General features: G+C 48.6%; 1 protein-coding gene across 2 annotated transcripts in view; it reads left to right on the top strand.

Annotated features, from left to right (window-relative positions):
* The window catches only part of LOC121579148 (rabankyrin-5-like), a 28,406-nt gene that overhangs the window by 8,985 nt on the left and 6,393 nt on the right, over window positions 1-13,028 (top strand). For both annotated transcript variants that reach the window (XM_041893476.2, XM_045224238.1), the window contains exons 7-19: window positions 911-1,076; window positions 2,203-2,407; window positions 2,852-2,920; window positions 3,070-3,275; window positions 3,672-3,769; window positions 5,127-5,328; window positions 5,501-5,599; window positions 6,137-6,290; window positions 6,998-7,166; window positions 7,350-7,468; window positions 11,354-11,510; window positions 11,840-12,040; window positions 12,206-12,382. In XM_041893476.2, the coding sequence (XP_041749410.2) occupies window positions 911-1,076; window positions 2,203-2,407; window positions 2,852-2,920; window positions 3,070-3,275; window positions 3,672-3,769; window positions 5,127-5,328; window positions 5,501-5,599; window positions 6,137-6,290; window positions 6,998-7,166; window positions 7,350-7,468; window positions 11,354-11,510; window positions 11,840-12,040; window positions 12,206-12,382 (2,022 nt within the window). The remainder of the gene's footprint in view (window positions 1-910; window positions 1,077-2,202; window positions 2,408-2,851; window positions 2,921-3,069; window positions 3,276-3,671; window positions 3,770-5,126; window positions 5,329-5,500; window positions 5,600-6,136; window positions 6,291-6,997; window positions 7,167-7,349; window positions 7,469-11,353; window positions 11,511-11,839; window positions 12,041-12,205; window positions 12,383-13,028) is intronic.

Below are 13,028 nucleotides of genomic sequence, written 5' to 3'. Positions count from 1 at the left end.
ATGGCTGCCCATACCATAACCCCACCATGGGGCACTCTGTTCACAACGTTGACATCAGCAAACCGCTCGCCCACATGACGTCATACACGCTGTCTACCATCTGCCCGGTACAGTTGAAACCATGATTCATCTGTGAAGAGCACACTTCTCCAGTGTGCCAGTGGCCATAGGTGAGCATTTGCCCACTGAAGTGGGTTATGACGCCAAACTGCAGTCAAGTCAAGACCCTGGTGAGAACGACGAGCACGCAGATTAGCTTCTCTGAGACGGTTTCTGACAGTTTGTGCAGAAATACTTCGGTTGTGTGAACTCAGTTTCATCAACTGTCCGGGTGGCTGGTCTCAGACGTTCCCGCAGGTGAAAAAGCCGGATGTAGAGGTCCTGGGCTGGCGTGGTTACAAGTGGTCTGTGGTTGTGAGGCCGGTTGGACGTACTGCCAAATTCTCTAAAACGACGTTGAAGGCGGCTTATGGTAGAGAGATGAAAATTCAATTTTCTGGCAACAGCTCTGGTGGACATTCCTGCAGTCAGCATGCCAATTGCACGCTCCCTCAAAACCTGAGACGTGTGGCATTGTGTTGTGTGACAAAACTACACATTTTAGTGGCCTTTTACTGTCCCCAGCACAAGGTGCACTTGTGTAATGATCATGCTGTTTAGTCAGCTTCTTGATATGCCACACCTGTCAAGTGGATGGATTATCTTGGCAAAGGAGAAATGCTCACTAAACAGGGATGTAAACAAATTTGTGCGCACAATTTGAAAGAAATAAGCTTTTTGTGAGTATGGAACATTTCTGGGATCTTTTATTTCAGCTCATGAAACATGGGACCAACACTTTAAATGTTGCGTTGATATTTTAGCTCAGTGTAGAATAGTATACATGTTGTTCTATTCTCCACATCCCTAGTTGCCTGGGAAGCTGAATGAACTGGACAACAATGGGGACTTGGCCCTGGACCTGGCTCTGTCTCGTAAACTGGAGAGTATCGCCACAACGCTGGTCAACAACAAGGCAGACGTGGACATGGTGGACCAGAGTGGCTGGAGCCTTCTGCACAAAGCCATCCAAAGAGGTAGGGGGCGCCGCACATTCTCGGCAGTATGTCATGTACTATATTGCTTCTGGCATATTGCATTATCAAAAACAACACAACCCTCCCTATGAACGCTCAACTCTGGGCTAGAGACAACACAACCCTTCTATGAACGCTCAACTCTGGGCTAGAGACAACACAACCCTCCCTATATAAGCTCAATGCTGAGCTAGAGACAACACAACCCTCCCTATATAAGCTCAATGCTGAGCTAGAGACAACACAACCCTCCCTATATAAGCTCAATGCTGAGCTAGAGACAACACAACCCTCCCTATATAAGCTCAATACTGGGCTAGAGACAACAACACAACCCTCCCTATGTAAGCTCAATACTGGGCTAGAGACAACACAACCCTCCCTATATAAGCTCAATACTGGGCTAGAGACAACACAACCCTCCCTATATAAGCTCAATGATGGGCTAGAGACAACACAACCCTCCCTATGTAAGCTCAATACTGGGCTAGATGGAAAATGGTTTCTTGCTCTTAGGAAACTTTGCAGTGTTTTAGTTTTTTAATATATTATTTCTTACGTTATTAGCCCAGAAAATAGTTTTGTGTTATTACATACAGCCGGGAAGATTCTTCATTCCATTCCTTACTAGATTTGTGTGTATTGGGTATATGTTGTGAAATTGTTAGATATTACTGCACTGTCGGAGCTAGAAGCACAAGCATTTCGCTACACCCTCGATAACATCTGCTAAACACGTGTATGTGTTTGATTTGATTTGAGACAACAACACAACCCTCCCTATGGGTTCAACGCTGGGCTAGAGATGAAGCGTGTTGAATGCTGAGGGTAAATTCACACCGCAGTGTGTGTCCTGATTCTGCACACTTCTCTTTGAACTACAGCACCCGCGCCACAGGCGGCTGGTGGAACCTTTATTGGGGGAGGACGTGCTCATAGTAGTGGCTGGAATGGAATAGTATTAAACACATGGTTTCCTTGTGTTTGATACCATTCCATTCACTTCATTCCAGTCGTTATTATGAGCCGTCCTCCCCTCACTAGTCTCCTGTGACCTGTGCATAACCAATCATTGAATTTGTTTCCCCTCCACCTCGTCCCTTTCTTCTCTGCCTCCGCCCCACAGGGGATGAGTTCGCCTCCACCTTCCTGATCCGCCACTCGGCCCAGGTGAACGCGGCCACGGTCGGGGCAGTGGAGACCCCCCTGCACCTGGTGTGTTCCTTCAGCCCCAGGAAGCACTCTGGGGAGGTGATGAGTGGTATGGCCCGCATCGCAGAGGTCCTGCTCAAGACAGGGGCCAACCCCAACATGCAGAACAGCAAGGGCAGGTGGGTAATCATCCTGATCCAATGACCTCATCTTGTGTGATATAACAAAAGTCTATTAAAATCACAGTTTATGTTTTAGATTGATTGTACTTTCACTTGAAATCTATAGAGAATCTGCCATTGCTTCCACAGGGGTTAAAGTTGTCTTCCTTCATATGGATTATTTTATTTCCAATATTGAAAAGGACTGGAATTGGTCAAACTCTCAGTTCATGTACAAAATTATCCTCTTTCCCTAAAAGCATGATGGTCATGACTTTCTAACATGAAAGGGGAGGTTAAGTTGGCCCCAGACAATCGACTTAAGTTTCAGTCATGGGATTTTGTTTGCTTTAACCCCTGCATCCAATGCTTGTGATGTGTTTATGTGTGAGTTACAGGAGTTGTTTTGTAATGGTCCCAATACTGTGGCGCTATATATTTCCTGTTGTTTTTGCTTCCCAGAACTCCTTTACATGAAGCGGTGGTGTCGGGGAACGAGCCGGTGTTCAACCAGCTCCTGCAGTGCAAACAGTGAGTTAAAACAGAAAACCCTTGACTAAATACTAAGCCATTGACCTGGCTCATCATTGACTTGATTAAAATCAGCCTGAGGAGTAGCCTCTATTTCCTGGTGTAACACTGTCATCTGTCCCCCTTTCCTCCTGTGCCTCTCTCCTCAGGCTGGACCTGGAGCTGAAGGACCATGAGGGGAGCACAGCTCTGTGGCTGGCCCTGCAGTACATCACCGTGTCCTCTGACCCCAACGTTAACCCCTTCGAGGAAGACGCTCCGGTGGTGGAGAACGGAACAACGTTTGATGAAAACAGCTTTGCAGCCCAGCTCATCCAGAGAGGCAGTAACCCAGACGCACCAGACACCGCCACAGGTACTGTTCCCAAACTCATAGTGTTGACTGAGAATACAGTGCAGAAATGTCTGATTGAAGGGAACACGCTAAACGTGTACATGTTAATGAATGATTTGTAAATGGGATGAATGATACAATAAAGGAAAGTATTAAACAACAGGGAGATCAGTGCACTACTATTTTTTCAATTCTTTAGTCATTTAGCAGACGCTCTTATCCAGAGCGACTTACAGGAGCAATTAGGGTTAGGTGCCTTGCTCAAGGGCACATCGACAGATTTTTCACCTAGTCGGCTCGGGGATTAGAACCAGCGACCTTTCGGTTACTGGCACAACACTCTTAACCACTAAGCTACCTGTTATTCTTACTCTCTTTTCCCTCTCATCTTCCTTTCCTCCATCCATCCCTCCTCAGAGAACTGCCTCCTGCAGAGGGCAGCAGGTGCAGGCAGTGAGGCCGCCGCCCTCTTCCTGGCCACACATGGGGCAAAGGTCAACCATGCCAACAAATGGGTAGGTTACGTTGTACTGCAATATCACATGATGCATCACAGCTCTGCTAGTTAATCACAAGTTACTACTTCAGACACTACAGTGCAATTGTGAATCATAAAGTCTACTGCTTCAAACTGTACTGCATCACAAACTACTGCATCATACAATCTGTCCTCCTCTAACCCCGCTCTGTCCTCCTCTAACCCCCCTCTGTCCTCCTCTAACTCCGCTCTGTCCTCCTCTAACCCCCCTCTGTCCTCCTCTAACCCCCCTCTGTCCTCCTCACCCCCCTCTGTCCTCCTCTTACCCCCCTCTATCCCCTCTCTCCTCCTCTAACCCCCCTCTGTCCTCCTCTAACCCCGCTCTGTCCTCCTCACCCCCCTCTGTCCTCCTCTAACCCCCCTCTGTCCTCCTCTAACCCCGCTCTGTCCTCCTCACCCCCTCTGTCCTCCCTCTAACCCCGCTCTGTCCTCCTCTAACCCCCGCTCTGTCCTCCTCTATCCCCCTCTGTCCTCCTCTAACCCCCTCTGTCCTCCTCTAACCCCCTCTGTCCTCCTCTAACCCCCCTCTGTCCTCCTCTAACCCCCCTCTGTCCTCCTCTAACCCCGCTCTGTCCTCCTCTAACCCCCCTCTGTCCTCCTCTAACCCCCCTCTGTCCTCCTCTTACCCCCCTCTATCCCCTCTGTCCTCCTCTAACCCCGATCTGTCCTCCTCTAACCCCCCTCTGTCCTCCTCTAACCCCCCTCTGTCCTCCTCTAACCCCCCTCTGTCCTCCCTCTAACCCCCCTCTGTCCTCCTCTAACCCCCCTCTGTCCTCCTCTAACCCCCCTCTGTCCTCCTCTAACCCCCCTCTGTCCTCCTCTAACCCCCCTCTGTCCTCCTCTAACCCCGCTCTGTCCTCCTCTAACCCCGCTCTGTCCTCCTCTTACCCCCCTCTGTCCTCCTCTTACCCCCTTCTGTCCTCCTCTAACCCCCCTCTGTCCTCCTCTAACCCCCCTCTGTCCTCCTCTTACCCCCCTCTATCCCCTCTGTCCTCCTCTAACCCCGCTCTGTCCTCCTCTAACCCCCTCTGTCCTCCTCTAACCCCCTCTGTCCTCCTCTAACCCCCTCTGTCCTCCCTCTAACCCCCCTCTGTCCTCCTCTAACCCCCCTCTGTCCTCCTCTAACCCCGCTCTGTCCTCCTCTAACCCCCCTCTGTCCTCCTCTAACCCCCCTCTGTCCTCCTCTAACCCCCCTCTGTCCTCCTCTAACCCCCCTCTGTCCTCCTCTAACCCCCCTCTGTCCTCCTCTAACCCCCCTCTGTTCTCCTATTATCCCCCTCTATCCCCTCTCTCCTCTAACCCCCCCCTCTCTCTCCTCTCTCCTCCCCCCACAGGGTGAGACCCCTCTCCACACGGCGTGTCGCTGTGGTCTGGCAAGTCTGACGGCAGAGCTGCTCCAGCAGGGGGCTAACCCTAACCTGCAGACCCAGAAGGCCCTCCCCGACGAGGCCCAGGGGGTGTCCCTGCAGAGCCCCCTCCACATGGCCATCATACACAACCACCCCGACGTGGTGTCAGTCATCCTGGAGCAGAAAGGTGGGTTAGTTGGTCAGCATCTCCGTGTTAATTAGACCAGGGGATGGATGGATGGATGGATGGATGGATGGATGGATGGATGGATGGATGGATGAATGAACATGATTGATCCCCGGAGGGAAATTGGATTTGTTACCTGCATACTGACAATGTAATTTCCTGGTGTTTCCAGCCAATGCTCTTCATGCCACCAACAACCTGCAGATCATCCCAGATTTCAGCCTCCTAGACTCCATGGACCAGACGGTGTTGGGTCTAGCCCTATGGACAGGTAGCTGGCTTCACCAACGTTAACAACAACAACAACACTACACTCATATCAGATAGGTATCTACTAGATACGTCAGTGTGAAAGATCTGGCTGGTGCTCTATCACTTGACATGCTTTAAAACATGCCTTGTCGTGAAAGGGCTCACACCTCCTCCTCCTCCTCCTCCAGTCTGGCATGGCATGGATAGCCAGCCAAACAGAGGAGGTATGTGCAGCCAAAGGTTTTCTAGTCATGATAGTCCCAACTCAGTGCCGTGTATTTAGTAGAAATAGAAAATAATTATATGGCTCTGGTCCAACCTAAAACGTAGTCCATAGACGTAGTCCACATTGAATTTTAGCAGAAGCTCCAATTCCAAGCTTTGCCTGTGCTTTGCCCCTAAACCCACTCCTCTTGGATCGATCCAAATACACAACAAATCAACAGTGAAGAGGCGCAAGCGTCTGAATTTTGAATAGGATTTTTAAAAAGGGTAGTTTGGTCTCACTGGATCCACTGCATTTACAGTCTGCCCGTGTCTCTCGTCTGTCCCTCAGGTATGCACACCATAGCAGCCCAACTCCTGGGCTCTGGGGCGTCCATCAACAACACCATGTCCAACGGTCAGACCCTTCTCCACATGGCCATCCACAGACAGGACAGCAAGAGTGCCCTGTTCCTCCTGGAACACCAGGCTGACATCAACGTCAGGTAGGAACACAATAGGTCACAGATCAGAAGCTTCATAAACCAGCAGATGCATTTCTCAATTCTTTATTTTTTTCCCTCGAGGGGAATTTTAATTTGGCATCCGTTTTAAAAGTCAGACGGCGTATCGGACATAAACAACAGAGCAGTCTCTGAATTACACAATCATGCGGATGTGTACAGTAGCAGTGATTTTTCTGCCGTTGTAGTCCTTGGTCGGGACACCTAAGTGTTTTTTTCGGGTTACCTAAGTCCAAACTTCTTTGGGACAATTTTTCGGGGATGGAAAAAAAAAGCTTTCAGTGCGAACTTAAATTACTAAAACGAGAGATGTAGAAAAGATAATGGACCTATATATTTTTATAATGTCGTCTTTGATAACTAACAATCACCTAAATAAAAGCTAGACAGTCAGGGAGAATTGAAAATACCCAAAACAATGTATTTAGCAGTGTGTTTGTTATTATGGTTGAGCAAAAGGACACAGCATTAGCCATGGCATTTTCCCTCAGCTGCATGGCAAAATGTGTTCATTGCCAAGGCCACCAATTAAGTCCTTTTTTGGTCCAGAAAAAAACCCTGCGGTAGCACAAGTCATAGGTGAATATGACCTGATATGACCTGTAGTTTTTACACATTGGATAAATATCACTGTGAGGTGTATAAGTAAGCAGGAGGTGTATAAAACCGCCATGTCTCGTTCCCTGCAGGACCCAGGAGGGAGAGACGGCGCTGCAGCTGGCCATCAGTAATCAGCTTCCCCTGGTGGTGGACGCCATCTGCACTCGGGGGGCGGACATGTCCGTGGTGGACAAGAGGGGACACCCCCCTCTGTGGCTGGCCCTGGAGAACGGCCTAGAGGACATCGCCTCCACACTGGTGAGACCTGAGGGGAGGGGGAGAGGGGGGGGTTGTGGTAATGAGAGCCCACAGATGAATGTAAATAAGTGACCATGGAATGCTATGATAGTTGTTTGTGAGAGTCTCGACTCATTTAAGCAAGTCAGGAGTCGGGTCGGGTTTGACTGGGAATATGCTGTCTGCTTGTCCCTGCTACTGTAGGTCCGACACGGTTGTGATGCCACCAGTTGGAGCCCAGGTCCCTCAGGCTGTCAGCAGACCCTCCTCCACAGGGCTGTGGACGAGAACAACGAGGTCACTGCCTGCTTCCTCATCCGCAGGTCCGTCTGATCACACTCATCCCTCTTTATCAAATTAACATATTTGTATAATGGACAGTGTCGCCGACGCGCCTCACTTTCTAATGCACTCAACCCTCAACAACGGGTAGCTGCGCTCATCCCTTGCCATGGACTCACTGCAAATTATACTAATCCCTCTTTATAGCAAATGAATAAACAGCCTTAAATAGGAAGTGAGAGAGTCACGACGGCCTGCCCTTCTAATGCCCTCATCCTCAATGGGCTAGCAGCTCAATGATCATAATCCTCACAGCTCTTTTATGACGTGGCGTGTTCACTGTGCTGAAACTACCTTTGGCACCAGTATATTGGGTTAATATTTCCTAAGTCACTGGTTGTTTGGTTGGTTTTACTGTTTAGCAGAGCCTGGGTCTGGTTGATAATCAAGCTCAGATGTTGTTTTGCTGCTAATTCAAACAGTTTTTTTTTTACTTTCACTCAGTCATCTATAGAGTTTTGCCAACTTTTCCACTAGCCGCCCGCCATGTTAGCATCTTTTTAGCGTTCCATTTAACCATTCTTTATTTATAGAGTTAAGATTGATCATTCTCCAGATTCCAGTTGAGTTTAATCTAGTTCAGGAATCCATCTTGGTTTAATCTAGTTCAGGAATCCATCTTGGTTTAATCTGGTTCAGGAATCCATCTTGGTTTAATCTGGTTCAGGAATCCATTTTGGTTCGGAAAGAGTCAGCAAGAGGAAGGTGGTCCCATGTGGCTCAGTTGGTAGAGCATGGCGCTTGCAACACCAGGGTTGTGGGTTTGATTCCCATGGGGGACCAGTACAAAAAAGGGGGATAGTACGTAAATGTATGCACTCTGGATAAGAGCGTCTGCTAAATGACAATAATGTACAGTACCAGTCAAACGTTTGGACACACCTACTCATTCAAGGGTTTTTCTTTATTTTTACTATTTTCTACATTGTAGAATAAAAGTGAAGACATCAAAACTATGAAATAACACATATGGAATCATGTAGGAACCAAAAAAGTGTTAAACAAATGAAAACATATTTTAGATTCTTCAAAGTAGCCACCCTTTGCCTCTGACAGCTTTGCACACTCTTGGCATTCTCTCAACCAGTTTCATGAGGAATGCTTTTCCAACAGTCTTGAAGGAGTTCCCACATACGCTGAGCACTTGTTGGCTGCTTTTCCTTCACTCTGCGGTCCAACTCATTCCAAACCATCTCAGTTGGGTTGAGGTCGGGTGATTGTGGAGGCCAGGTCATCTAATGCAGCACTCCATCACTCTCCTTCTTGGTCAAATAGCCCTTACACAGCCTGGAGGTGTGTTGGGTCATTGTCCTGTTGAAAAACAAATGATAGTCCCACTAAGCGCAAACCAGATGGGATGGCGTATCGCTGCAGAATGGTGTGGGAGCCATGCTGGTTAAGTGTGCCTTGAATTCTAAATAAATCACAGACAGTGTCACCAGCAAAGCACCCCCACACTATCACACCTCTTCCTCCATGCTTCACAGTGGGAACCACACATGCGGAGATCATCTGTTCACCTACTCTGCGTCTCACAAAGACACGGCAGTTGGAACCAAAACTCTCAAATTTGGACTCATCAGACCAAAGGACAGATTTCCACCGGTCTAATGTCCATTGCTCGTGTTTCTTGGCCCAAGCAAGTCTCTTCTTCTTATTGGTGTCCTTTAGTAGTGGTTTATTTGCAGCAATTCAAACATGAAGGCCTGATTCACGCAGTCTCCTCTGAACAGTTGATGTTGAGATGTGTCTGTTACTTCAACTCTGTGAAGCATTTATTTGGGCTGCAATTTCTGAGGCTGGTAACTCTATTGAACTTATCCTCTGCAGCAGAGTTAACTCTGGGTCTTCCTTTCCTGTGGCGGTCCTCATGAGAGCCAGTTTCATCATAGCGCTTGATGGTTTTTGCGACTGCACTTGAAGAAACTTTCAAAGTTCTTGAAATGTTCCGTATTGACTGACCTTCATGTCTTAAAGTAAAGTGATTAATTGAGCTGTTCATGCAATAATATGGACTTGGTCTTTTACCAAATAGGGCTATCTTCTGTACACTACCCCTACCTTGTCACAACACAACTGATTGGCTCAAACGCATTAAGAAGGAAGGAATTTCCACAAATTACTTTTAACAAGGCACACCTGTTAATTGAAATGCATTCCAGGTGACTACCTCATGAAGCTGGTTGAGAGAATGCAAAGAGTGTGCAAAGGATTTGTTTAACACTTTTTTTGGCTACTACATAATTCCATATGTGTTATTTCATAGTTGTGATGTCTTCATTATTATTCTACAATGTAGAAAATAGTAAAAATAAAATCCCTTGAATGAGTAGGTGTTCTAAAACGTTTGACTGGTACTGTAAATGGAAGTGGTTTCATGGTTATTCAGTGTGATCCGTGCCTAATGACTATGTAAACCATACTCATTCAATGGAGGGCCTAGTGTCTGCAGGCTTTTGGTTTTTCCTTTAAATTAAGACCTAGACAACCAGGTGAAGGGAGTTCCTTACTAATCAGTGACCTTAATTATCAATGAAGTCCACGGGAGGAGCGAAAACCCACAGACACTCGGCCCTCCGGGGAATGAATTTGACACGTGGTGTAAACAGAGCCAATAGAAGCTGTCCCAGTCCACACAGAGCTGTCCCAGTCCATACAGAGCTGTCCCAGTCCACACAGAGCTGTCCCAGTCCACACAGAGCTGTCCCAGTCCACACAGAGCTGTCCCAGTCCACACTGAGCTGTCCCAGTCCACACAGAGCTGTCCCAGTCCACGCAGAGCTGTCCCAGTCCACACAGAGCTGTCCCAGTCCACACAGAGCTGTCCCAGTCCACACTGAGCTGTCCCAGTCCACACAGAGCTGTCCCAGTCCACACAGAGCTGTCCCAGTCCACACATAGCTGTCCCAGTCCACACAGAGCTGTCCCAGTCCACACAGAGCTGTCCCAGTCCACACATAGCTGTCCCAGTCCACACATAGCTGTCCCAGTCCACACAGAGCTGTCCCAGTCCACACATAGCTGTCCCAGTCCATACAGAGCTGTCCCAGTCCACACAGAGCTGTCCCAGCCCACACAGAGCTGTCCCAGTCCACACAGAGCTGTCCCAGTCCACACAGAGCTGTCCCAGTCCACACAGAGCTGTCCCAGTCCACACAGAGCTGTCCCAGCCCACACAGAGCTGTCCCAGTCCACACAGAGCTGTCCCAGTCCACACATAGCTGTCCCAGTCCACACAGAGCTGTCCCAGTCCACACAGAGCTGTCCCAGTCCACACAGAGCTGTCCCAGTCCACACAGAGCTGTCCCAGTCCACACAGAGCTGTCCCAGTCCACACAGAGCTGTCCCAGTCCACACAGAGCTGTCTCAGTCCACACAGAGCTGTCTCAGTCCACACAGAGCTGTCCCAGTCCACACAGAGCTGTCCCAGCCCATACAGAGCTGTCCCAGTCCACAGGCTTACTGTAGCTCAGTAGTTACCTCAGGTGATCTCAGTGTTGTCAACAGAGCCACTGTATCATTCAACTAGGTCAGGGGTGACTGGGTCTTTCTAATGTTGGTTTAACAGAGGAATGGAAGGCTAAAGACACTTAGCGCTTTGACATGGTGTTTTATTGTCAAATCTATATCAAATAGTGATCTACAGTGTTTTCAATAATGATTTAGGTTCTAGTCAAGTATATGCTGTATCATGTTTCCTCTGCTGTATCATGTTTCCTCTGCTGTATCATGTTTCCTCTGCTGTATCATGTTTCCTCTGCTGTATCATGTTTCCTCTGCTGTATCATGTTTCCTCTGCTGTAACCTCTTGGCATAGCGCTAGCTGATATGTCGGTCTAGTCTAACCCTCTGTCTCTCCTCTGTAGTGGTTGTGATGTGAACAGCCCGCGGCGTCCTGGTCCTAGCGGAGAGGGGGGTGAGGAGGCCAGGGACGGACAGTCACCCCTCCACCTGGCAGCCAGCTGGGGGTTGGAGGAGGTGGTGCAGTGTCTTCTGGAGTTTGGGGCCAACGTCAACACACAGGTACATCTCGCTTGCTTGCTTACTTACTTAGGCCTTTTAGTCCTCCTGGACATTACTCCTCCTGGGCATTATTCCTCCTGGACATTACTCCTCCTGGGCCATCTACAACAGCTTTTCGGCATATCCAGTCTCACTGACTAATGTCACTCCACAGGTCAGTCTCACCAGACAGTCACTCCTCTAAGCACAGTCATCTCACACATCTCCCTGTGATAGATTCCTCCACTTAGAGTTGTGATCTAGAAGCATGATTCATTGGTGAGCGAGGAGCATCTTGTGTCTCCTATCCAAGCCCATTCATTGTGGCTAATATAAGCTGTGTAACCCAGGACGCCGAGGGCCGAGCTCCAATCCACGTTGCCATTAGCAACCAGCACAGCGTCATCATCCAGCTGCTCATCTCCCACCCGGACATCCGTCTGAACGTACGTGACCGCCAGGGCATGACCCCCTTTGCCTGTGCCATGACCCACAAGAACAACAAGGCTGCAGAAGCCATCCTCAAGAGAGAGCCTGGGGCTGCCGAACAGGTGAGAGAGACCCCCCCCACACACACACCCACACACACACACACACACACACACACACACACACACACACACACACACACACACACACACACACACACACACTGCACACTGTTTATACGATCCAAGTCTTCTCCCCAATCCTTCCCTCTCTTTTTCTCCTCTCAGGTGGACAACAAAGGGCGTAACTTCCTGCATGTGGCGGTGCAGAACTCTGACATCGAGAGTGTTCTGTTCCTGATCAGTGTCCAGGCCAACGTGAACTCCCGGGTGCAGGACGCTGCCAAGCAGACCCCTCTACACCTGGCTGTTCAGGCTGGCTCCGAAATTATCGTCCGTAACCTGGTAATGACACCCTGCCTCCTCATCGCTGACTGGGTCCCACTAGTGCTGGGGGGCGGTACCAGGGACCTCACATTACGATATTATTACCGTACATAGGTGCCGATACGATGCGTGTTGCGATCCGGTAGTGCCGTTTTATTGCGGTCCGATGTTCCGAACATATTTCTCACTATATGTCTGCTGCAGAGGGACATGAGAGAGCATGGGGAAATGAGTTTTGATCAATCATGGAACTAAAAGTACTGAAAACATGTTGGCTCACTATTTTAAAAAGAAGATGGAGTTTTGGTGAAGGTACAGCCGACTAGCGCTAGCTAACGCTACCAAGCAACAAAAACGATAATTGTAGTCAAAAGTATTGATTTTATATAATATTATCCCAAATAATATTGCAATATGTAACTATCGATTTTTCACCCGTAACACTGTTCTAGTGCTGGCTGTTATTCTGTCTGGATAGCTGAGTGTCTGTGGACTTGAACAAACCTAATGCAGTGGTAGATTTTGTGTGCTCTCGCGCGTGGCGTTATAGCTCTGTGAGTGCCAGAAATATTTGCGTTATTATCACAGCGGGAATCATGGGTGGCGCAATAGGTGGCGATGGGGCGAAAGGGTTGTTTTTATGAAAAAAAATTGTTTGTAGGTA

This window comes from Coregonus clupeaformis, chromosome 13 (assembly GCF_020615455.1).
Source record: "Coregonus clupeaformis isolate EN_2021a chromosome 13, ASM2061545v1, whole genome shotgun sequence".
Taxonomy (NCBI): domain Eukaryota; kingdom Metazoa; phylum Chordata; class Actinopteri; order Salmoniformes; family Salmonidae; genus Coregonus; species Coregonus clupeaformis.
The sequence above is the reverse complement of the archived record's forward strand: the minus strand, read 5'-3'. Positions and strand labels throughout refer to the sequence as shown.